Source organism: Clavelina lepadiformis, chromosome 3, assembly GCF_947623445.1.
Source record: "Clavelina lepadiformis chromosome 3, kaClaLepa1.1, whole genome shotgun sequence".
Lineage (NCBI taxonomy): Eukaryota > Metazoa > Chordata > Ascidiacea > Aplousobranchia > Clavelinidae > Clavelina > Clavelina lepadiformis.
In genome coordinates this window covers 9,957,288-9,981,435 of record NC_135242.1, presented here as the reverse complement: position 1 = coordinate 9,981,435, position 24,148 = coordinate 9,957,288, and the positions used below count along the sequence as shown (strand labels likewise).

Below are 24,148 nucleotides of genomic sequence, written 5' to 3'. Positions count from 1 at the left end.
AGCCAACAAGATGAACTTGTTTACTGCAAAGACATCGAAGGGCTTCTGCTGAAAATGGGAGTGCCACAATATAGACCTCAAGAGTGGCGCTTATTCATAGACAGTTCGAAAAGGAGTTTGAAATGTGTATTGCTACATAATGGTAACAGATATGCATCTCTCCCAATTGGCCACTCAACAAAACTAAAAGAAGAGTACAACAACATTAAAACGGTATTACAGAAACTGGATTATGACTCTCACCAATGGTTAATCTGTGTAGACTTGAAGATGGTAAATTTTTTGCTTGGCCAGCAAAGCGGCTATACAAAATACCCATGTTTTATCTGCTTGTGGGATAGCCGAGCGCGCACTGATCACTGGGTGAAGAAAGGGTGGCCACTTAGAGATTCCATGAGAGTAGGTGAAGGTAACATCATAAATGAACCTTTAGTTGCTAGAGAGAAGATCATCATTCCACCGCTGCACATAAAACTTGGTTTGATGAAGCAATATGTGAAAGCCTTGCCTGCAACTGGGGATTGCTTCAACTATATTTGCAGAACATTTCCTGCTTTGACCATCGAAAAGCTTAAAGCAGGCATTTTTGATGGCCCTCAGATCCGCAAACTCATAAAAGATGTGTGTTTTGTGCAGTCCATGACAGACACAGAGTCTGCTGCTTGGCAATCGTTTGTTTTAGTCACACAGAACTTTCTTGGTAACCGAAAAGCTGAAAATTACCAAGAATTGGTGGAAGATATGCTTTCCAAGTTGAAAGATTTGAGTGTGAAGATGAGTATCAAGGTTCATTATCTCTTCAGCCACTTAGATCGTTTTCCTGCAAACCTTGGTGATCTAAGTGAAGAGCAGGGAGAAAGGTTCCACCAGGACATTAAGGTCATGGAAGAGAGGTATCAGGGCAGGTGGGATGCCCATATGATGGCCGACTACTGTTGGAGTCTCCAACGTGACTGCTTGGCTGCATCACATTCCAGAAAGTCGTACAAAAGAAAATTTACAAGCATCGACTAATTTTTTTGTATTACAGTACCGATATATGATTGATTAGCATGCTTTGACAGCTTACTAAATGTACTTTGAGCGTTACTAAAAGTAGTGTTTGTGCTTTGACGTCGCCTGTTTTTGCGTTACAAAAATCTGTTGTTTACTGCTAACATCGCCTAAGTTTTATAATTTTTGCTTGATTTTCACATGAAACATGATTCGCGTAAAGAAGGCTCTCTGTGTTAACGATTGCGTCTTTAACAATATCGCATCAGAAATAGAAGAATACTGTATGCACATGATTGAAAAGACAGATGTAGACTCATCAAAGTTGTAGTATAAAGAGAATTTTACCTATGTCAAAATTTGCGTATTTTTAGCACTTTTTGAAACAAAAATATGGAATATCTCAAAAACTAGAGCCAATTCGGAAAAACTAATGCCATTTTTGGATTCAGCGACATAAAAATACCCTAAAACCGTTGAAACTTTCTTGGCACCAAAATGTGTGTTGACTAGTGTAATAGATTAGAAAACTTACGCATATTAACAAGAGCAGGTGATGAGCAAAATGAATCAAATTAAATTACAATAAAACTTTCTGGAAATACATGTATAGGTTATCTTTGAAAATATTGCTTAAGGTAAAATATTACTTTAAAAAATACTATGCTAACATTTTTTTAAATATCATAAACGTCACATGACCTAACTTGTTTTTGAATCCCCTCACCACGGTCTGCTAATTTTCTAAATATGAGTGGCATCATAACCTTTCAAATTACACGTGCTATGTAAAATAAAATAATTAATGTTAAATATGAATTAATACGAAACTAGATTAGTCACTCTAATTATTCACTGTAATCGTCACTATCATATCCCCAGTAGTCATAATTGTCTTCATCTTTTCCACCGTATTGGAAAGCAAATGACCTTCGAATATTAGGATTTACAAGAATTTCGTCATTTTCTATAATTTCATCTTCAAAAATTTTAAATAAATCGAATATATCAAAATGAGTATGGTTCTCATCTTTACAAACAATTACCAAATCATGTAAAAATGAATTATTTTCTGAAAAATCTTAATCTTTAGTTACTTTATATCTCCCATAAACTCATGATAGCCCAGATGGTAACCTTGATAGATCATTTTTAATTTCAAGTTCTTTGATAACTTCCATTTTATACAGTTAACCGCGAAATTATATACCAGTTGTACCAGAACCGCAAAATTATATACTACTCGGTAGATACACACATATTATATTTTAGTTTTTTGTATTATGCAAATTTGGTACTGTACATCAAGACAACTGATCAAAAGTAAGGGTCGTTCATACCTTGCTTAAGGATATTACAACGGTAGCCCAAAGAGATTTAAACACAGCATAACACTGCATCTGTAACAAGCTATTAGTGCAAACCTTCACTGTGGTTTCAGATTAATATATGTACGATTACAAGTATCAAAATTGAAAATGTTCATGTATGCACAAATAAGAGTTTTTTTGCAGAGGGTTCCGGTAAAGAATTACGTGAAGGAGCAGTACCCACTTTGTCTTTGCCTAAGCTGACTTTGGCGCAGGTACATTCAAGAAAGCCGCCGAAGAAGCGTATCTTTGAAACAAAAATACATTTCAAATCTGTTGCGTCCTTGAAATCTGCTCGCTTGCCGGAAGGTTGGCAGAGGTCATTTGAAAACAAAAATGTTGTTTTTTCTTTTTATGATGGCTGTGATCAACCTAAATACTCGATTGGAGTATTATATGACATGTAATTAAGGATATGCTATTATGGCTGGAAAGCACCTCGCTCAAGTTGTATTTACTCCCTGGACATAACTACTCAAACACTACACGGCACCATAAAAGATATTGAATCGTTTTCAATATGTTCTGGATTGTATAATTCTGGAAGTGGCCTGCCACACATGACTACCAGATCTATGACACCATTCAGTTCTGAATTGGAACCAACAATTAGGAAACTTGCATACAGGTAAAACTAGTTTTTCAATTGTGCCTATTGCATTTGTTACATAAAGAAATGGGGAAAGATATCACCCTGAGTTAATAAAGTAGGTCTAGGTCTCCTTGAGTAATAAACTACTGAAGTAATTGGTGTAAAGATATCAATATGTTTTAAGTTCAGTTGACCTTAATTTTTTGTTTATTTCGTAAAAGCGTGCTAAAATCAACCCTTGCAATTTTCTTTATAGGTTCTGTTTGAGTCTAGCTGCTAAAAGTAAAAATGCCTATGAAGAATTACGACAAAGTGGCATTTTACGACTACCAAGCTCACGCACCCTAAATGACTATCGGTAGCGTATGGGTTCAGTTCTCTGCAATTTGGCTACCTACCTACACCTACTTGTTTCACTTGCTCACTTTTGTACTGTTTTCAGAAACGTTTACTGCACTGCACCTGGCATTCAAGATAATGTTTTAGAACTGAAATCCAAAAGTCTCAGTCTAGCATCACATGAACGATTTCTCGTTATATCAATCGATGAAATGAAAGGTGAAACTTTTCTTGGTATTTTTAACACTATTAATCACACTGTGTAAGATTCTTATTCATGCTTATTTTGTTTACAGTGAAAGAAAATATTGTGTATAATGCAGCAACAGACCGAATAATAGGATTTGTTGATCTGGGTGTCGACAGACAATACAATAATGAAGCTCCTGCCACACATGCCCTACAATTTTATGGTAGGAGTATCCTTAGCAATTTTTCCCGGCCTATTGTCTTTTATGCCACCAAGAATACAAAGGCATTTCACTTGGTTAGCATGTTCTGGGAAGTGGTTGAATCCTTGGCCGGATGTGGTTTTACAGTCTTAGCACTTGTTGCTGATGGTGCATCCTGCAATCGAAAATTGTTCCAATTGCTCAACAATTCCAATTTGACCGTCCCCTATAAGTGCATTAATATTTATCAGCCAGAAATGCCTATTTATTTGATTAGTGACCCTCCACACTTGCTGAAGACAGCCTGTAACTGTGTGAGATCCAGCCGTCCAGGTGGAGCTAGAATGATGAAGTACAATCAACATTTCATTTTGTGGGAGCATTTTTGCAAAGTTCCCTACCTATTTGAAAGTTCAGAGTTGAGAAGTTGCTAGTTGACTGATGGCCATTTTTCCCATAAGAGTTACGCAAAAATGCGGGTTTGCTATGCCGCACAATTGCTCTCTGGAACTGTCTCCAGTTTAATGAAGAGTCGTGGTGGAGAGGAAATGAAGATGAGTACGTGGTTTGCTGGTTTGATGAATAAGTGGTTTGACCTCATGAACACCAGATTAAATTATTCATACAACCCAGACTTGAAACCATATACAACGATTGATGATCCTCGTCTGAAATGGCTTAATACATTCCTTTCAGAGTTAAAACAATGGAAAAGCAGTTTAACTGGGTCCATTTCCGAACAGTCAAAGCAGTTTCTGAGCCATCAAACCTACGACGGTTTAGTTTCCACATCCATGGCCATTGCTGAATTGGTGAAATTCTTGTTGGAGAACAGCCCAGAAGGTTCATACGTCTTAACTAAGCGCTTAAACCAAGACCCATTGGAGGCCTATTTCGGTCATATGAGACAAACTGGCCGTCGAAATGAAGTGCCTGATATTCACCAATATGCACAATTTGAAAATGTGATAATGTGCAAAAAGAATATCAAGTCACATAAGGGGTCAAATGTAAATCACGTTATTGACTGGAAACATGGTGATGTTTGCGATGATCCAATGCCGAAGCGAAAAAAATAACTTGATTTCGAGTGTTTTGACAGTCTGCTTGTGCAATACAGTAACACTTAATCCTTCTTGAGCTAAAACTGACGAAGTACATGTAAGAAGAAAACTATGTAATGTACATTCATTTTAATGATTTTCTCAGACTTACATTTTGATCAGAGGTTACATGCAGTACTGAATTTAAATGATTGGCTTTTTGATAGCATCTAATCTTCACGTAAAATTTACATATTTTCATGCACAATTTTTGCAAACATTCATCAAAAACAAGATTTTCAAATATATCTTTTATGTTACAAACACTCAAAGAAGACATGCAACTTTCCATGATGTGCTCCTTTATGTCTTGTTTCCTAAAGACACTTTCTACATACATCAACAATTTCACTAGTGATTTCGCTGGAACTGTAAGATGTCCATAATTGTTATTATTTAAAGCGGAAATCAAGGAACTATTAGTGGTTTCATTACTATAATCAGTTAAACAAGACAATAGATCTATTTCTCTCGGATTTATACAGTGAGTTTCTGCAAAATATAACCACCTATGTACTGAATTATGAATTCTTCGTCTCGGGTTAACTTGTGTAATGTCAAGTGTTTCCCCTTTTTGTTGTGTGCAACAGTGGTAACGTGTGATAAAAATATATCAAACAATTTTCGTGTTAAACATAATGACAATTTTCTTGGCAAGAAAAATAGTGATGGGATGCACGTAATTCCATCACAGGAGAATTTATGAAACAGTTCATCCGGTGAACTGTACGAAGAAAATAGCTTCATAAAATAGTTAACCGCATCTGCAGTTAGATCTGTTTTAACGCCACCCACTGTTTCCCACCATACCATCAGCTTTTCTTTTGTAACATTATTGCAAGTAGATTCTGCAAGACAAGTGTAAAATTAAGTTTGTTTGATTTTTTTAATCGGAATCTGCCAATGATAGAGCTCCAAATGAAATAAGTTTCAAACAAAAAACAAATATACCGTGAGCAGTTTTTTGATGAGCCAGCAAAGTTTCATTACTTGTGCAGTTATGCAAACATTGTCCACATCTGCAAATAAATATTTTCATTGTCAGATTAAATGACATCAATATATCAGTACAGTATTTCTTCAAATATTCGTTACGACTTACATTAATTTGTTGTTTTGCTTGGCTGTTTATTATAAATTGGCGAGAACGTACACTCTGGGTGACCGCCATACAGGACAAGCTCAACAGCAGTTGGCTAATTGATTAATAGGCATATCCTATCTTACATGAAGTTTGCTGCATCGTCTTCTGGGTCACAATCTATTTCAATAATTAACTTCAAATTGACATCCATTAGATCCCAACAACTGCACCACAATAACAAGATCTGAAATCAGACTTTCAGTAGCCTATTTTAATGACACAACACCTGCAACATAAGGCCTATGCTAATGAGTTTAGTTGCTAATTGTCTGGTCGAAGAGAAATGTGGGGAACGAAAAAATCTGCCCGCGCAACTCAAGTAGGCTAGGCTAAGCCATGCCTTGATACAAAACAGCAGCATTATCAGTTCAAGGAACTGAAACTAAGTTAATTGCTGAACCTAAAACTATCACCTGATTTCATTAATCAATTTCAATTAAAATTAACACCTATTGGATCCCAACAACTGCACCGTAATAATAAGACTAATCTCTTCCAGCAGCAAACAGATCTGAACAGTGTTGCCACTCAAAAAAAGAAATTAACCCTACCAGCACACCTAAAAAAACCCTACATCTCCCTACGCAGTTTGAACAAAAAAAAAAGAAATTTTGGCAGTTTTATGGCACTTTATAACTACTTTAGTTTCAGTTCAAAAGCACCAGAACTAAAGTAGTTCAACATTTACTGACGTTTGTGTTTCCACTAATTGAATATATCAGTAATGTTGAATTTATAACAAGAGCAATAGCAGATAACATTCTTTGGTGCTTGTACTCAACAACTAAGTCAGAATATAAACCACCAGGGTTATCTTACCTCAATTTTCTGAATTTTAGTGGTGAAGCTGAGCCATACATGTTATCATACCCTATATACACCAAGCAAACTCTATCAAACTAAAGCAAGCCCATCATAAGACATCTTCTAACCCAAAAAATATTTAAAAAAAAAATAAAACAACTCACAGTACGATACAGCATCACAGTAAACAACTCACAATACAGCATCAGAGTAAACAACTCACAGTACGAAACATTCCTTTACAAGTACATCAGACTGCCAAATGTCATAACTAACATCACAAAAACATTAAACAATTTCAATATTAATTTTACAGTTAGTGGAATACTGTCTGCAAAACATTGAAGCACTTGTCATAGACTCATAGTGTTAAAATCACGGAAATGATAAATTACAACAAATAAGCTAGTTACCGTATCATACGTGCAAATAGGCAGTGTTAACACAGTGTCTCATACCCACAGTTACTGTACCATTATCAAATGACAAACATTTATGAATATAAATCACAAAGTTGTCTAAGAAACTAATTAGGCAGTGATCTTCTGAGATCAAAAACAAAAAGGAAAATCATCATTGTCCATAAATTCCACCTCTTCCGCAGCAACACGATCATCAGCAGAATATTTATTCATATATGATTGTCTAGCATTTGCATGCAGCCGAGCTAGTCTTGGTGTGACGTCAAAATTATCAGAAAATTTCTCACTCACTTTTATAATTGCCTCAAGAGTATTTACACCAAGATTGTTTCGCAGTTTGGTTTTGTTTAAGTTCAGCTTGGAGAATGTTCTTTCCACCACTGCAGTACTCTGTGGAAGAGCAGCTACCTGCAGCACAAATGTTGCCAGAGTTCTATAAGAATCAATTTTGCTCATAGCAAGCCAAAAATTTTCAAATGGCTTGCCTTTCCATTGTCCAGAGATGATATTTTCATCTGCTAAAAGTGATCTCCATTGTCGGTCAATCTGCTGTGCATTAACATTGAGCATAGTTGTAATGCAAGGAAGTCCACTAGCAATCGTGGCTGCAGCAGTGATTGAAGAAGTTTCGTTAACAATAGCAGATGGTTTCAAATGCGAAAGAGATTGGAGTACAGGGTCATCTAAATTGATCCTTCGATATAATTGCTTCACTGCCTCCCTATACCATTCCCTACATCTTTCCAAGAAACTTTCTTTCTGATGAGGTAGCAATTCTTTGATTGTGTCACTTGCCATCAAGCCTGGATAAACCTCTTGGATAGAAAGCCAGCGGGAGCTGTCGTCAACATTAAGATGGTGGATATGACTATCTTTGATATAAGATCGCTTCATAAAGTTTAAAGCAAACATTTTCATCACATGGACCACTTCGGGATAAAGATTGTGCAGCTGGAATTCATTGGATTGAAACAGACGATTCAACCCAGTGAGTTCATCTAAAACAAAGTTCATGAATTCAAAAGTGGCCCTCAGATAAGGTGCTTTTAGACCATTGAGCACTCTTTCAGCAGTTGCTGATTGATCCTCAAATACCTCTGCAGTAAAAAACAATTGCAGTGGTTTCCATTGTTCTACTATCCTTGAGGTGCACATTTGTAAAGAAAGCCACCGGGTTTGACACATTTTCAACATCTTGTGTGGTTCCGTTTTGCAAAAATGTTGAAATTCTTTCAATGACTCCTGTCTGCTGGATGAATTTTTAAAATAATTATAGATGTCTTGCACAAGTTGTTCAGCTGTTTTTGAAAGCTTTTTGCAAGCATGATTTGCCACTAGATGGATGCTGTGGCAATAACACTTCAATACAAAAATATCAGGAATCTTTTCTAACATCCGTGTTAAAAATGAATTACTACCACCTTGCATCAAATTTTCTCCATCTGAAGCATATCCAACCACTTGTTGCCATGTGAGTTTGTCTTTAACCAATGCTTCTTCCAAGGCAGCAAATAGAGCTTCTGCGTTTCCCCTTTTTAGCCTAATGAGTTGGTATAACTGTGTTCTTGGTGATCCATTGTATAAGTAGCGGACGTTTATACAAAAGATTTTATTCATTGATATATCTGATGCTTTATCACAGAGAATTGAAAAGCCTTTAGCTTCTTGTAGCTCTTGAATTAACCTTTCATGAGCATCAACAGCTATACATTCTGTTAGTAGATATGTTGTTTTTGTCCGACCAGAGGTCATATCTTTTATTGCTTTGGAATCACTAGCAATATGCTTCAGGGTTGGTACCATGTATGACATGAAATTGAAAGAAATATTGCGTCTTGCAATTAAGGCCACAGTATTTAATTCAGCTTTGATGCAGCCTTGACTACTTGTGACGTATTGCTCCATCGATGTGCTTCCAAGAACTTGTGCAGCATTTTGACAATGTTGAGCAGTTTTTGCATGCCTCATTAGTTCTGATTTCCTAGCAAGAATGTTCTTGTCACAAAATTGACAAAATGCTTTTGATGCTCCCTGAGACGAAACTTTTAACCATCCTTGTGCCCAGTTTTCCTTTTCCCATTCTTTTCTGTAGCTTTGCGATCGAAACCTAGAATTTTTGGATCTCACCTCTTTGGGCATTACCGTTGTCAACTTGTCAACAACCAGAATTATTGTAATTTAATGATAAAAGTATCGCATTCAAGATCACTTGACTTGATCAAAACAAGATCACTTGATTCCTGTAATCCTGTCTGTACAATCTGCTGATTCTGCTCATCTGCTGTCTCACTCTCCAGTCTCCACCTGCTGGGCTTCTCCAACTCTTTTTGCAATTTACAATTATTAGTATAACCATAACCAAGACTTAAAACTAGGTCAGCCCTGACGTACAGCTTCAATCTGACAATTTACTTAACTAAAGTGTCCATTGTTACAACAATGAGTCCATTGTTACTACATCAGATAGAACGCATTGTTTCATAATCTGATCAAACAACTCGTCTAGACCGGGAAAATGCATGTCTAATTCAACAATGCTAATTCATTAAAGAGCCGCATGCGGCTCGAGAGCCGCAGTTTGGCCACCCCTGGCTTAGACTATGTTTTTGTCATTATTCAGTAAATTTATTATTTGAATTTATTTTTATTTTACTTTAAACAAAAGGAAATCTATGAATAAAGGTGAAAAACCCGTAGGGTCACCCTACACCCTACAAGGGGCCAAAAAACCCTACCGTAGGGTAAAATCCCTACGAGTGGCAGCCTTGTCTGAAAATCATTGTCGTCGTCTGCATGTTTATTGATATGTAGTGAACCGTGACCGTGTCGAAAGTAGAATATGCTCCAAGAGAATAAAAGAAACAAAAATGACGTCATGCGCAAAAGAGAAGTTTCTACTCATGTGTTTAAATCTCTTTGGGTAGCCCAATTGGAAATCAAATCCGGTTCGCATTTGGCCTTTGACAGTTTAACACTGACGTAACGTGGGCTTGCAGGGCCCTTTCTTATCTTATCTTATGTTAACTTAAGTTTATGGTAATCTTAATTTACCTGTTGAATTATCTGACTCTATTGTTGCGTGCGGTTGGAATACTCCAACCTCTTGTCAGCCGAAAGGTTTTAATATTATAACATAAATAGTTTACAAGAAAAGGTTTTTATTGTAGGTGCTGTACACTTTCTCAATATTTCGCATAATCAAGAACATAGTAATACCACTGCTTATAAGATGTCTATTGAGTTGTTATCACCATAACTAGGGTAATTTTCTCTATCTGCCTCTCTGCTCCTTGATAGAAGTGCGAGCTTATAAACGGTGAAGCGCTGGGAGTGAAAATGTTCGACAAGAAAAACGCAACATTTCAGAATTTGTGCAGCGAGGAAAACAATGTGTTGGCAATGGGAGATACATGTAGTTAAAGCTGACACCTAGATAAATTATTATCAGTATTAAGTTAAGAAGCGGGCATTTCCAACAAAGATTTCTTATCAGCACAGATGCTTGAAACAACCTGGGAACGTACTAAAGGGAGTGTTCACTCGAAGTTATTCAGGGCAAGTTTCCAAATATCAAACGACAGTTGGAGTGTTTATCAAAAAAACAAGTTCATAAACTTCAATCAATAACTAGGCTAGAAAACACTTTTCCAAGAAATGATGTAATGGTTTTAAAAATGCCACCCGCAGGCCGCTTCAGACTTAAAGCAAAGTAAAACTCCCACGTAATGTTTCAAGACTGTGTAAAGTGTGTTGTAATTTTTGTCTGTACGGGTAGAATTGGGGTTGCAAATGTTGATACATACACGGATTTTGGTACGTATTGTTTTGTGGCAGTCAGTGCCACACAAACATCCCACACCTAAATTTGTTCGTTTTTTAAAAGATATAATTGGACCTGTACCTTTAATTTTTACTTCTGTGTGACTTTCGATGTTCTTAATTGCGTTCATTTTCATCAGTAAGTCCCATGTGCATGTGTTCCAAAGAAGTTTGTTTTATAATTTCTGATTTGCCGGACAGTCAGCTTTCTCGAGGAGTAAGACCATTCAGTTAAGAAAATTTCAGTTAACGTTACGTGCCACAGTTTTATAAAATGTTTAGTTTCAATAAGTAGTACCAGTAACAAGTGAACAAATGGCGTAATCGCCAGCCTGCCAAACGTTTTTCAGTCTGGACTGTATCACGTGCGGTTGAGATGTTTGTGACAATTAAGCGAGCGAACTGTCATAAAAAAAATTGAAAAGCACTGCTCTAATCAAATACTGGAAGGGATTTTTACCACCTGTAACTGAAATTTCAAAATGATAACTTAAGTGCATAAGGGAATCAAAATACACCATTAACTGCCTATTTTCGTGAAGTTAGTTTTTGACGATTTTCAGTCAAAGTAGTCACGTGATTAATCTGAAAATGAAAAAATAATCTAAAAAATGGTAGCTTCGGAATTTGATGGAAACATTGACGTAAAAATTCATTAAAACTAATACAAATCAATAAGGCCGAGTTGTTCCTTTGACGACCAGATCGATGACGTCACAGATCCATTGCAAGTCACGGTGCAAGTCTTCTTTAGATAAATAGGCTAAATAGAAATGTTATAAGAAGTTTTCAGATTATTCCCAAAGCATGCTACAAGCCCATCGATTGTAGCATTCTTTGGGAAGTGGGGAGTTCCATTTGAACACATTTTAAAAGTAAAAGTAATAGCATTATTTTTTACACTTTTATGTAGGATGCCTCTGCTAGCTGTAAGTAATTTTGATCAGAATTAAGAAATGCTGCTTTCAAATGACAAAAGTTAGGATAAGCCCGATTTTAGACGTTTTTTTCAGATCACTTGGCCTGATGTGGTTATTTTTATTTATTCTTGTGTGTGAAAAGAGTAAATAATTTCACACTTTCAAGGTTTCAGCTTGATTGTTATTAGTGTAGCGCTGCAGTTGAACAACTGCAAGCCCAATTTGCTTTTATCTAGCCTTTTCTTCTCTTAAACTTTAAAGGCAGTTCAGAGAAATTTGGCATGATATAAATGCCTAAAGATGAATTCCAAAAGTGAATTGTTATATGTTGCTTGTTCTATGACGGAATGCAGGTTATCATTATGGGCCTGAACTGTGATAAGGCTGCTTGACATTAACGCACTACCATCCACAAGGTGCGGCAGGAGTGTGTATTCCGTGGGCTATTTCTGTGTGATTCAAAAGTTTCCTTCCTTGTCGCAGCGCGGTAGCCTGAGAACTAACCTAGGCCTAAGTGTAGTTCAACCGAGGATAATCAATCCTGTGCGTGTTACCCAGAGGCAGAAACCTTAATTTGCCTAATAAGAAAGCGTTTTCAGACACTGGATTATCTTGTTCCAATTTGTGCCAGCTTGGAAGGAATATTGTTCGGTATGTGGCCCTTGATAACTATGGTTGTGGTGAACTGTTGTTTGGTTGCCAGTAAGACTTTGGCCGTAGCTGATTTTCTTTTGACAAGTTATATAGACATTATGGCACTTACTGAAAATTTTGCAGGAGATGATTCCACAGGGATACAAAATTACAAAATACAAGAGGCGGAGTGGACTTGCTATTTAGGAGCAACCTGAGAATTGTAGTGACTAATAGCCAACTTGGTTGCAAATTTCATGAAGTTGAGCTCTTATGCTGTCAAATGACTTTCTCGCACAACTGCGTTTATGTTTATGATCTACCGCCCTCCTCCTTCGCGGACTAATGGCCTCAACAATACTGCAATCTTTGATGAGTGGTCTGAATTTTTGATTCTTTAATGCTGGACTCACATGAATTTGTTATAACAAGTGATTTCAATTTTCACGTGGATGTCCCCAGCAACTCTGATGCAAGAAAGTTTTTTGACCTTCTTAAGGTACATGACCTCAAGAAACATGATTCTTCTCCTACTCACTCATCTGGTTATACCCTTCGATCTTATGATTCTACACGAATCTTCTTTACTGTTCCAGATCCCAATTTCTATCAGCGACCCTGGCCTGGTCGATCTGGCCATCTTGTCATTGTTTCCCACCTCAACTTTTTCAAAGTTTAACGGGAGAGAAAGCTGGTGAAGTTCCGGTAATACCTGTCTATTTCATCGACCAATTTTAGGACAGATATCCACTGCTAATGCAGTCGACTGCCTTTCTGGGTCTTTTGAGTCTCTTTTGGAGTCGTATACTGCCCTTTGTCGAGATACCATCGACATGCTCCATTGATAAGCAAAGTGGCTACCGTTGACTATGCACACCATAGTTTTCTAAAAATTTGTTGAATGCAAGGAATTTGAGAAGAAAAATTGAACGAATTTGGCACAGAACCGGTCTTGTGGTTCCCAAAGTAATATACAATGATCAATGCTAGGTTATTGGTAAATTAGTTAAAGTCGCCAAGTGTAAGTACTATGGCAGGTTGCCGAACAAGATCCCACACCATCAGAATGAGTTGTTCACATTGGCATGCCAACTTTTGGGATATAAATCTAGATGTTGCGATTTTTACAGTGACTGCAGTATCGCAGAGACTTTTAATCATTACTTTTCCTTTAAGATTGCCAACTTAAAAGCAGATCTGATGTCTTCCTTTGACTGCATTGTCTACCTGGAGAATGTGATATGTCTGTTTCTTAAAAGATTACTTTAATTTTATATAACAAGATGATAAACTCATACTTAAACAACACCTCAGTTAATACTTAACAGACATCTAACAAAATTACATTCAGCATAAACAGTCAAGTTTAACTGACTAGAGGTAATAGGATGTCAACTATGTTTGTCCTTTTTTTCTAAGAAATGTCCTTATTTTTACTTGCGTCCTTATTTTCGTCTTATTTTTAGGGTAGAGGTTCGTATTTTGTCCATTTCAACACCTTTTGTATACCATTTTGTACCAAAGAGATACCAAAATTAAGAACATCCTTGACTACAACACTCGACTATTCCGCTAAACCTAACACAGTGATGTCACAAAAAAGTGTAAAAAAACAAAAATGATGAAAGAACAAACACAGTATTAATGTTTGTAATTAGAAAGTGAGACAGTGTCAGTATTATTTTTAATCTAAGGCTATGCAAAGAAATATGCTAATATATACAGTAAGGACATGTAAAATACGTTTGGTATAAAAACATTTTAAAAGTTGCTTACGCTTTAGCCCTGCATCCCGTTTTTGCATACTGTGTAGTTTTGGTACTGGCATATAGATAGGCTGTGATTTAAAGATTTGATATTTATTCAGAACATGACTGCTTGTCTTAAAACTTATCTAAATTTGCTATATATGATATATATATATTATTCTATTTCATGAAGAAATAAATATTATATGGCTAGGTTTTTATTTAAAAATTATTTTGCATACTGATGATAGTGGTACTGATAGTGGACATACATATTGCATCATGGAATTATCAGGTAAAGTTTATTAACTATATATTTTTTAAATTTCAAACAATGCAAAGATGTGCTTTTGAGCAGTTTCTTAAAATTTGATCATTGAAAGTTTTGTATTTTTTTTCTGCCATTACCATTTTTAAGATGTAAAACGCATTAGAAAAGTTGCATAGGACATATGCATCTGATCTAACATATCTGTTCAATAACTTTTCATACCACTCTGGGTAAAGTTGTTGCAGTAAGCTGTGCACACATGTCTTTGCTTAGAACACCAAAATCAAAATTAAAACACCAAAATAATACCAAACGCAAAATTGTAACTGTGAATTTGATGTGTTATTGAAAATCATTATTGGTCAACATAGTTGGAAAGCTTTTGGTAGGTATATATCTAACTGAAAATTATTTACGTCTTCAATGTTACTAGTAATGTGTAGGATTGGAAAGTTTTGAAAATTGTTAATGATCAACATTATAGATGTTATCAACATTATAGGTAAGATTTTTTTGATCACATATACTTGACAATGGAAATTGTCAACCCATTTCATTTTTATTTAAATTGCAAGCATTTTAGGCATCGGATTGTAACGATTTCACTCAGGTAAGTAGCATATATATGAATTCCTTTACATGATAAAGAAAAAGTATTGAAAAAACTTCATAATACTTCATTTACCAATTATTTAAATCATTTTCCTAAGAAATCATTTGTTAGTACACCAGAAGAAGCAAGCTTATGTTTGCGAAAGCTCGTATAGAAAAATAAAAAATAACGTTAACCTTGAATGTCAATCTATGATATATCTTGTTTTTTTTATTTTACTATGAACTTGGGTTAACACGGTTCAACCATCGTCTATATTGTTTACCTCATAATCGAAAATGTCATGATACCCGTGTTGATAGTGAGTAACCTGCTTTTTTCTTTATGTGGTCGTTGTTACGTGTATTTTTATAGTTTGTATTCATTATTGGCAAGATACAGAATAAAAAAAGGATAAAAAGGTGGTTTTGATATAAATACCTGTGATCACAATGATGCTCTAGCGTTTAACACGCAACCACCTTTTACTGTATTGTATATTTTTCAATTTAATTCTTGTTTAATGTTTTTGCATGCGGTGTTTATTTTTTACCTTTATTTACAGACAATGCAAAATCAAGTCCACAGAGCAGTTCTGATGAATTGGGAATGTTCAAGTATATGAAGTTTGATGGGCATAAGTCTGACAACGAAAACATATCTTTAGACTTTCATCAAACACACTATTCTGAATTAACAAGCAAGGAAAAACTGAAACATATTCTTCATTCTAAGCCAGTGCATGTAAGCCATATACTGTACATCATTCAATAAATATTTAAACATATGCTTAAAATAGAATATCAGCTACTGTATACATAATTAATTAATAATCAATTTACAGGCCTGATCATAATTTTTCATATATGTATATATTATATAGAGCTTATAATTATGTTTTTTACATTTTATCACTGGTTTGCTAGATAGAGATTTAGCTAGAAATATTTCTTGCAGGGGTGAGAGAGTGCGCCTTCCTGGATTTTACAGACCTGAAAAACTTAGGCTAAAATAACTTACAAATGGATGTGCTAAACTTCTTTTAAATGAAAAATTTTCTTATTTCTCAATATCAATGTCGATGTTTTGCCTAAATTGCAATAAATAATGTTGTTACTTTAAGAGAGCATTCGCGCTTTCATTGAGGAGGTTCACCATAAATACAATAAGTAGTGCATTTGAATCCTAGCCTACCGAGCGAGCGAGCAACGCTCATGCTCACTTCGAAAACATAATGGAAGATAATAAAGAGACAACAACTAAGACAATGATTCTCAATCGTTTTCCACGTTTGACCAACTTACAGTTTTTGTTCAAAGGCCCACTAATTTATGTCACTAACTTTTGCTGGTAATATCTTTTAGTCACGTAATACAAATGAATCAAATTAAAAACAATCTTTTTGAAAAAAAATGTGTTTACAATAGTTCTGATTGGCCCCACTTCATGGTATTTCGTAAATCGTTTTGGTACTGTAACATTTTGGCGTGCTTTGTGGCCCTCCTATTGAGTCGCGATCCACTGGGAAGTGAAATGGAAAGCCGATTCAAGTGTAAACTTAGATTATAAAAGAGAACAGATAACAGACCAGAAAGCACCATAGAGACGGAAGTGACCTTCTGTCTTATCGGCAAACAATAAAGTTCTGCATTCACCAGTAGTGTCCTATATTTAATGATAATTAATCATGCGTAAGTTATTCAATTTGTTAAATTTTTTCAATATCGTTTTTAATGCAGACCACTTGCTTAGAAGACTTGTACTTGGTAAGAAATTAGTTTTACGTTTACAGTTTAAAAAAGAAGCAAGCATAATGTGTTCGGGGACAAGCTGGAAAAACAATTTACTATATAAAAGTAGTATAACGGACTGTTATAATGCATATTTACAAAAGTACACAATGTTAACGTTGTGGCCCTTTATGCTCCCACAATGGGGTAATCTCCAATACTCAGTTTGCCCAGATTAGAGTTTTCATTTTCTATGAAAAAATCAATGCCTATGTTTGTGATATTAAAAACTATTTCTAAATACAAAATTAAGAATTTTTAGTGTTTCAGTTAATAGTATATCGTAGGATACTGTGGGCTCTATAATACAATATAAACATAAATGTTATAATTACAGATTACCATTATAGTACTTGTTATACTTGATGTCATTTTTGTGGTGTTGGAATTATTGATTGATCTTGATGCCATCACATTGGAAGAAAGCAACCCTTTGCCCAGTATACTACATGGTTTTTCCATTGCCATTTTAAGTGCGTTTATGGTTGAAATAGGAATAAAGGTATGTATTCATGACTGAGTGAAACTATTGCTAAGATATATTGCTTAAGATAAACCCGGAACAAATTGAATTTCAGATGGAGCAACTCCTTTGTATAAATTTAAACATTTTCTTGCATTTCATTGTTTTACCCTCCTAACAATGTTAGCATCATCGTGTTTGGGTGTCACGTTATTGATATTTGTCAATTTGTTATTAAATGCAGGATGGTGTTTTAAATCCTTGAGATTTACTTGATAGTTGGTAGTGGGCAGTTGGTAATGAGTATACAATAGACCTACAATATAAGTTTGTTACAAAAATACTGCAGCATATATATTAAACTCTGTGGATTTCGATTGTAAATAGTACTTTCTATTTATCGTGTTACCATGTATATATATTTTATGATTTTTGGACCACTGTTTATTTAGTTGTTTGTTATCCTGTTTCACTATGTTCTTTGTATGTCCACCTATGCAATTGATTTATTTCTTCTATCATAGCCTCATAGGGCTATACTAATCACGGTAAACATTCACTCACATATGGATATACTAATCACGTTAAACACTTGCGAAATACATTTTCAAAAAATTATTCTAATCGGTGTATATTTTGGCAATTAACTCTACATTTAATCTATATGTCTATTAAACGCCTATGTTCAAGGCATAATGATCTTGGGTAACTGTTTCAGCTGGTTTTGTGCACCAGTTTTGTTTTTTACATAGCTGCAATTTTGCTGTGAATTACTGCAAAATTAACGTTAATGTGCCTCACAACATATCAGCAGATGTTTTGATGCATTTTTCATTTTTACACAATAAGTGCTATGAGGCAACTGATAGGTAGAATTAATTTTTGCTGTGGTGACTTGTTGCTCCGATAACATAAAAATCTTTCATATTCTTAGATCTATGCAGATTACAAGCATTTTATTCATCACAAGGTGGAAGTAATTGATGCGATTGTAGTTGTTGTGTCTTTTGGAGCTGATCTTGCTTTAGCCTTTGATGAAGAAAGTATTTTGGCAGCAATTGGATTATTAGTTATTCTGCGGTTGTGGAGAGTGCTTCGAATATTTAATGGTATGATCATGAATTTTAAAGATTTTGTTATGTATTATGATGAAAACATTCTTTGGGTAATATGAAACAATTATATTATTAACAATGCCGCACATGTAAGTTATTTGATTTTGAAATATTTATGTTTCGTTTTTGATGGTAACTCTTTAATTCAATTTTAAGATCATTAGGATATTTTTTTTGAAAATTTGTGTTTATATTGACTTTCACTGATATATATATATTAGTACAATGTGTATTACAGCTTACCTTGATGTACAATTTAAATTCAGGAGTGATATTTACAATTAAAAGTGAGGCTGACAATAGAGTTCATGAAATCAAGGCCAAAAACAGAGCTTTAGAAGAGATATTAAAGAAGGCTCAGGAGAAATTGCAATCACAAATTAATGGTAAGAAAGTATTTGTCATGGATTTAAATTGCAAGAATATAAGTTTTGTTGCTATTTGTCTTGCTCGATTATGTTCATCCTTTTTGTCTCAAATATTGTGATTTTTCCAAAACGTGTATAGCACAGTCTGTTCTTTCAGGAATATTCCCCAAAGTTTTCAAAAATGTGCTATGCAGTTTTTGACAGAAACTATCCGGCCGTTAATAGGGTGATACCATACCATTGTCTACCTAATCCAAATCATTGGCACATGTTATAAACTAAATGGACTTTATCTTCTTTTTTGTAATTGTTGTTGCTTCTTTTAAAACTATAATCTATACTCCTTTAGGACTTATCATTTAACTGCATGTGCCAGAAATAAGTTTTCGTGTAATTATATAAGTTCAAAGACAAATTATTATTTTTCCAAAATTTCCGTACATGGTTAATCTATGCAAGCACTACAGTGAGTGTGACACAATGAAAATCAACAGGAACTCATATGCTGTTTCAAGTAAATAATTGAACCAGTTTTGAAAAAAATCTTCAACCTCAAGTCCTCAACACTGTGATTCTTGTTATTAGCCACCATAATTAATCAAAAGGCGTAATAAATATCTTTTTTTGATTTTATAATTATTATTATCTGTTTATATTCAGTTAAAAGGTGGGTCTTAACCTATCCCTTCTGAACTTTTTGGAAACACTGCCTCCCCTTACTACATGGGACGGGAAAATGTGACGATACTTTTCATGTCGTCATAATATAGCAACATGTTTGCAATGAAATGGGACTGCACCAAGAAAAGGTTTTTGTGATAAAACTAACCATGATATATTTGGGTTAGCGCAGTGGTTCCAACCTTTTAATCATATTGCTGGTAGAAATGCAAAGTTTTTTGGTGCTTTTCCAACTTTAGCAAAGGAAGTTTTTGCGTCCTCCAATAAGAAGAATCTTTTACAATGTCCAATATTTGTGAAACAACAATTAAATTATGACATAAATGCAAGCTCTCACGGCAACAAATAAATGCAGCTTGACAACATTTGATAATGATTGTTTGTGATGGCATCTTTCACAGTTAGGCGACTTGCTCATCTTTACAATATAATAGCACTAAGTTTTTAAGTATCTGTAGGCTCAAAGAAGATAAAAACACAACTTCTGAAAAAAAATGAGCAACCATTACATTACTTTCAACTAGGGTTAGTTCGGATATCAATAATTTTTACTATCCGGATAACGGATATATCCGTATATTTGGAATTTATCTAACCGGTTGACCGGATAATAACTGCTAAGTGAGACAATCGATTTCACGAGGTTTGCATGAAAAATGGATTGTAAAATCATTACACAGTTTTATTGTAGATCTACGTACACGCGCAGTACGAGCGAATACGAGAAAAACCACGCAAATTTAATGTTCACTGCTTCTGCAACGCCCTCCTTATAAAACACAATGCATCAATTGTGGAATCCTGTAGACGGGACCGGAGTTTTGTAACAAAGAGTCCACATGCACTGAATGCTCTTTCTGCTTCCACAGAAGTGGGCTGAATAGTAAGCAGCGCTTCATAGAGAGTCTGAAGGTTGGCAGGTCGTTTCCCAGAAGCTTCAAAGACTTCACATTCCTTTTGGACCATTCTTCTGTTTAGGTTTGGACTTGGAGTACTGGAAGGACGAGTAGCTGATACTGGAATTGATGCCGACATGATAGCTTGCTCTAATTCCTCCTTGAGAGATTCACGTGATGATCCTCTACATACCGTGGTAGAAGCGAGTGATATCAACTGGCTGTCTTCTCCAGGACCAGGCTTTGCTGCTGCAATCAATTTTTGCATTAGGGTTGCTGCAAGAGCATACATCTTGTTTCTGTTTCCGTATTCGCCAAATGTATCAAGCTTGTTCTCCATCAGAAAATTGGGATCATGCAAATATTCAACTAGATGAACAAGACATGCATTTCTCCTTTCCTTGATTCTTACCTCAAGATGAGACTTAAGAGATGCCGAGTACGCAGAATTAGAATTAGAAAGAGTTTTAAGCACAAATTCGTGAATCCGCTCAGCGGTTAGAAGTGTAGCGTCCCTTCTGCAAAGTCCATCTACAGCATGTTTAACTGGTTCAAGGACATCAATCAGATCATGGAGAATTTTAATTTCTGCGTCCGTAATGGTGATAGAAGTTCCAATCTCAACAAGAGCCATTCTGATACATTTTTCTGCTCTTACAAATGTTTTAATCATCTCTAAAAGACTGTTCCATCTGGTCTTTGAATCTAGAATTAACTTCAGCTCTGTATTCAATTGTGCTTGGATATGCTTTTGCAGAATTTCGTTCTTAAGAGGACTTTTGCGAAACATCTTCACCGCTGTTCTTACCTTCCTTATCACTTCCCCAACAAACCGTTGAAGTTCTACACCGGTTGTTTCAGTCTCTACAAGATCTACAGCAGCTTCATCAGCTTCTTCCATCTCCTCTTCTGAAGAAAATTCTGAATCCGATCCAGTATTACTATTTTCCCTTTCATTCTCTAATCTTTCAAAGAGATTTTGCCTTGCATACAAGAAGTCAGTTACTGCTAAATGATAACCATGCGCAAAACAGAGCTGGTGGACACAAGTTACACACCAAATCATTCTTCCAAAACTCTTCATCACACTAGCTCCATCTGTCGTAGCTGCAACAATGTCTTCCATCTTGATGCCAAACTCCTGCAATCTTTCTTCCACCAAATTCGCTACTCTTTCAGCTGGAAGAGAACCTTTGATTCTTACCATTCCTAAATTAACGGGGTCTGAATCATAGTGCAGGTTAAAGTTCATGTATCTTCTGCTTCTTGTGCTCGTATATTCATCAAGAGTGACAGAACAGAATTTTCCAGTCTCTTTTTTATTTCAATCATTTCCTTTGTATCGCTTTTCAGTGTTTGGAAAAATGTCATGATAATACTTCTGACATTTTGCACCGTTTGTGGTAGCTTGTATCCTCTTGCTAAAAATGCTCGTCTCAGTTGCTTACTAGTAGCTATGGTGTTGAAAGAAATTCTGTCCACAGCTGCTAGCTCTGCAACAACCCTCTCCAGCGACTCTTTGGTTGGCTTAAAATAGTTTTCAATCGTGCTAGTACCTGCGGAACATTTGTTTGTGTTTTCCAAAGAAACTTGCTGTTTTGCTTTCTTTGTGTCAAGAACAATCTTATGTTTTAAACCAAGGTGGTTTCTCATTGCTCCTATAGATCCACCTTTACAAGAAATCGTGTTTTCACAGGTTTCACATATTGCCCTCTCACCATTTCTTGATCGTAGAAAGTAGCCCCAAACTGGATTATCACTTTTGAAACGTTTAAATTCCATCTCTTAAATTTAACTTCAATTAACTCAATTAATTAATTAACAATTAACAACTCAATTCAATCAATTAACTTCAAACTAGGTTGTAGTCAAAGCTTTTCAACTGACACTTCACAGACTTTACCTTGCCATAAGAATGCAGTCTTCTATTAAAAGAATCATTCATTATGCTTTCTTTGTGACGTGATAGTAAATTTCACTCGTGCATTTTACGAGTATCGTAGTTGAAAGTATAAGACAATAGAAGTGTGAAAAAAGGTTTAATTGCGCTCAGCGGGAGTCAGCCTCTACGTAACAAAGAATGTTCAAACTTTAATCGGTTAACCGGTTAACCGTTATCCGGATAATCCAACCCTACTTTCAACCTATGCCGCATGAAATTTTTCATCAGGCAAGTTATTTCTAAGTGGTACCAAGCCTTGATGGGACTCACTTTGTTACTGGCCTGTGTTTAAGTCGCCTCCATGTTTGACGTGGATACTGGATAGTCTGCACTATTGTGTATAGCTCATTGCGCCGTTTTAAAACGTGTTTAAGGTAATAAGAAGCAATAGTATATATCCTAATGCTGATCCACAGTATTACATGGAATTTAAAATTTTGGGTCCAACAGCGTAGCAAATGTTTAGCAAAGTTAAACTAAAACATGATTATTTTTTAACCAGAAAGTGTTATCTTTTATTGTTTGACCTAAAGTAAAACTATAAGGCAACATCATTGTGCTAAGAATCTCACAGCAAAAGTATGGACAACACTCATGATAATTTTATTCTTTAGTAATATTCATCTGTTGTTTTTTTTTGAGCCAACTTGATAAGGTACTGCATAGTGTGGGTTATTTATATTAATGCATTAACTTGTATTCCAACAAAACTAGTTAACAAACGTTAAAGTACAATATACACAGCGCCCCCCAAAAAACTTCAAAACGCCCAGGGTAGAAAAAACTGAGTTGTAATTATATTATTTCTTTTTGCTCCTTAGAATGCAATCACAATAAAAATGTTAAACCAAAAATCAAATACTTTAGGAATGCTTTGTTTGATGTTCAGTGTTTAATAACTCAAAATAATGTGTGATCAATAGTTAAGTGTGGCAATCAGAAGAGTTTTTCAGAAATTAGAAAACAAGTGAAAGCTTGTTAACTTAATGCTAAACTAACCCTTATATTACTTTGAGAAATTCAATGATTAATTTAAGCAATTGGTATAATTTATACTAATATATATTGCCGTATTTTTAGGACCTGTTAAGTCACTCTGAAATTCAAGTATAGTAAAGTTGACTTACAAGCTTGTATCATACTGTATCAATTGCTAATCGGTAATATAGGAATATAAAGTTCTAGGTAATGGATTGTTGGCCGATTACTGCTTTGTTTTTCCCTGCCTATTTACTTTTCTTTTGTATTTATTACTATAATTCAGAAATAAAAGAACTTAAAAGACTTCTGGTTGAAAATGGAGTTGATGTGAAGTTCGAAGATGAGTCTCACAGCGTTGATTGGTTTATTCACAAAACTACAGAAGCTTGATCTCACTACTTGATGCTTTAAGTTTTTATACTGATAATCAAAAAACTTTTACATGGCATGTCGTGCAATATTGTAGCACTTAGATTGTTTATTATGAAATTGAGCACAAATATGCATTTTTCATTTACCTCTGCCTATTTAGCAACCTAGATGATAAGTCATAGGCTACTTCATGTCATGATAATATCAACTTGTACAAGTTAATGAATGTCATTGTGAAAGTATCTGATTGAGTTCTCAATTCGCTGTTTTATTGATATGGAAAACAGTACAACTATAACTTCATTTACGTAGATACTCTATGGCACTTGTTGTATTGCAGAGAAACTTTATTGTTGTCTATACCCTAAATTGTATCATTTTGCCACTTCCTACATAAC

At 35.2% G+C, this 24,148-nt stretch overlaps 3 protein-coding genes and 1 long non-coding RNA gene across 5 annotated transcripts; 2 read left to right on the top strand and 2 right to left on the bottom strand.

Moving 5' to 3' along the window:
* Positions 1 to 2,976: 2,976 nt before the first annotated feature.
* On the top strand, positions 2,977 to 3,443 carry LOC143450646 (uncharacterized). The gene is made up of 3 exons (XR_013114753.1): positions 2,977 to 2,991; positions 3,212 to 3,313; positions 3,398 to 3,443. It is a non-coding gene; the product is annotated as an uncharacterized LOC143450646 (long non-coding RNA).
* Positions 3,444 to 4,864: 1,421 nt separating this feature from the next.
* LOC143450645 (uncharacterized) lies at positions 4,865 to 6,391 on the bottom strand. 2 transcript variants are annotated; one of them, XM_076951279.1, is made up of 3 exons: positions 6,017 to 6,391; positions 5,741 to 5,808; positions 4,865 to 5,637 (listed from the first exon to the last, which is right to left on the bottom strand). In XM_076951279.1, the coding sequence occupies exons 1-3, from the start codon at positions 6,082 to 6,084 to the stop codon at positions 5,267 to 5,269; spliced, it is 507 nt and encodes a 168-aa protein (XP_076807394.1). In that variant the 5' UTR covers positions 6,085 to 6,391; the 3' UTR covers positions 4,865 to 5,266. The 2 variants fall into 2 exon arrangements, 1 of the variants encoding a protein (XP_076807394.1); XR_013114752.1 differs by lacking the exon at positions 4,865 to 5,637 and having other exon boundaries at positions 5,754 to 5,808; positions 5,892 to 6,391.
* A 932-nt stretch (positions 6,392 to 7,323) lies between these two features.
* LOC143450203 (uncharacterized) lies at positions 7,324 to 9,926 on the bottom strand. The gene is made up of 2 exons (XM_076950652.1): positions 7,645 to 9,926; positions 7,324 to 7,567 (listed from the first exon to the last, which is right to left on the bottom strand). Exons 1-2 carry the CDS (start codon positions 9,296 to 9,298, stop codon positions 7,464 to 7,466), a joined length of 1,758 nt encoding a protein of 585 aa, XP_076806767.1. The 5' UTR covers positions 9,299 to 9,926; the 3' UTR covers positions 7,324 to 7,463.
* A 4,510-nt stretch (positions 9,927 to 14,436) lies between these two features.
* Positions 14,437 to 24,095, top strand: LOC143448708 (voltage-gated hydrogen channel 1-like). The gene is made up of 7 exons (XM_076948555.1): positions 14,437 to 14,574; positions 15,708 to 15,886; positions 17,270 to 17,434; positions 18,330 to 18,504; positions 18,777 to 18,896; positions 23,662 to 23,779; positions 23,813 to 24,095. The coding sequence occupies exons 1-6, from the start codon at positions 14,562 to 14,564 to the stop codon at positions 23,766 to 23,768; spliced, it is 759 nt and encodes a 252-aa protein (XP_076804670.1). The 5' UTR covers positions 14,437 to 14,561; the 3' UTR covers positions 23,769 to 23,779; positions 23,813 to 24,095.
* Positions 24,096 to 24,148: the final 53 nt, after the last annotated feature.

Bases quoted from the DNA above. Each gene is read 5' to 3' on its own strand.
- LOC143450645 (XM_076951279.1), bottom strand. From the start codon at position 6,084: ATGGATGTCAATTTGAAGTTAATTATTGAAATAGATTGTGACCCAGAA. The intron at 5,809-6,016 runs GTAAGATAGGAT...ATTTATTTGCAG, and splicing joins GACGATGCAGCAAACTTCAT to ATGTGGACAATGTTTGCATA. The intron at 5,638-5,740 runs GTATATTTGTTT...CTTGTCTTGCAG, and splicing joins TCATCAAAAAACTGCTCACG to AATCTACTTGCAATAATGTT.
- LOC143450203 (XM_076950652.1), bottom strand. From the start codon at position 9,298: ATGCCCAAAGAGGTGAGATCCAAAAATTCTAGGTTTCGATCGCAAAGC. The intron at 7,568-7,644 runs GCAAGCCATTTG...TTTGTGCTGCAG, and splicing joins CATCTCTGGACAATGGAAAG to GTAGCTGCTCTTCCACAGAG.
- LOC143448708 (XM_076948555.1), top strand. The intron at 18,505-18,776 runs GTATGATCATGA...ATTTAAATTCAG, and splicing joins AGTGCTTCGAATATTTAATG to GAGTGATATTTACAATTAAA. The intron at 18,897-23,661 runs GTAAGAAAGTAT...ACTATAATTCAG, and splicing joins ATTGCAATCACAAATTAATG to AAATAAAAGAACTTAAAAGA.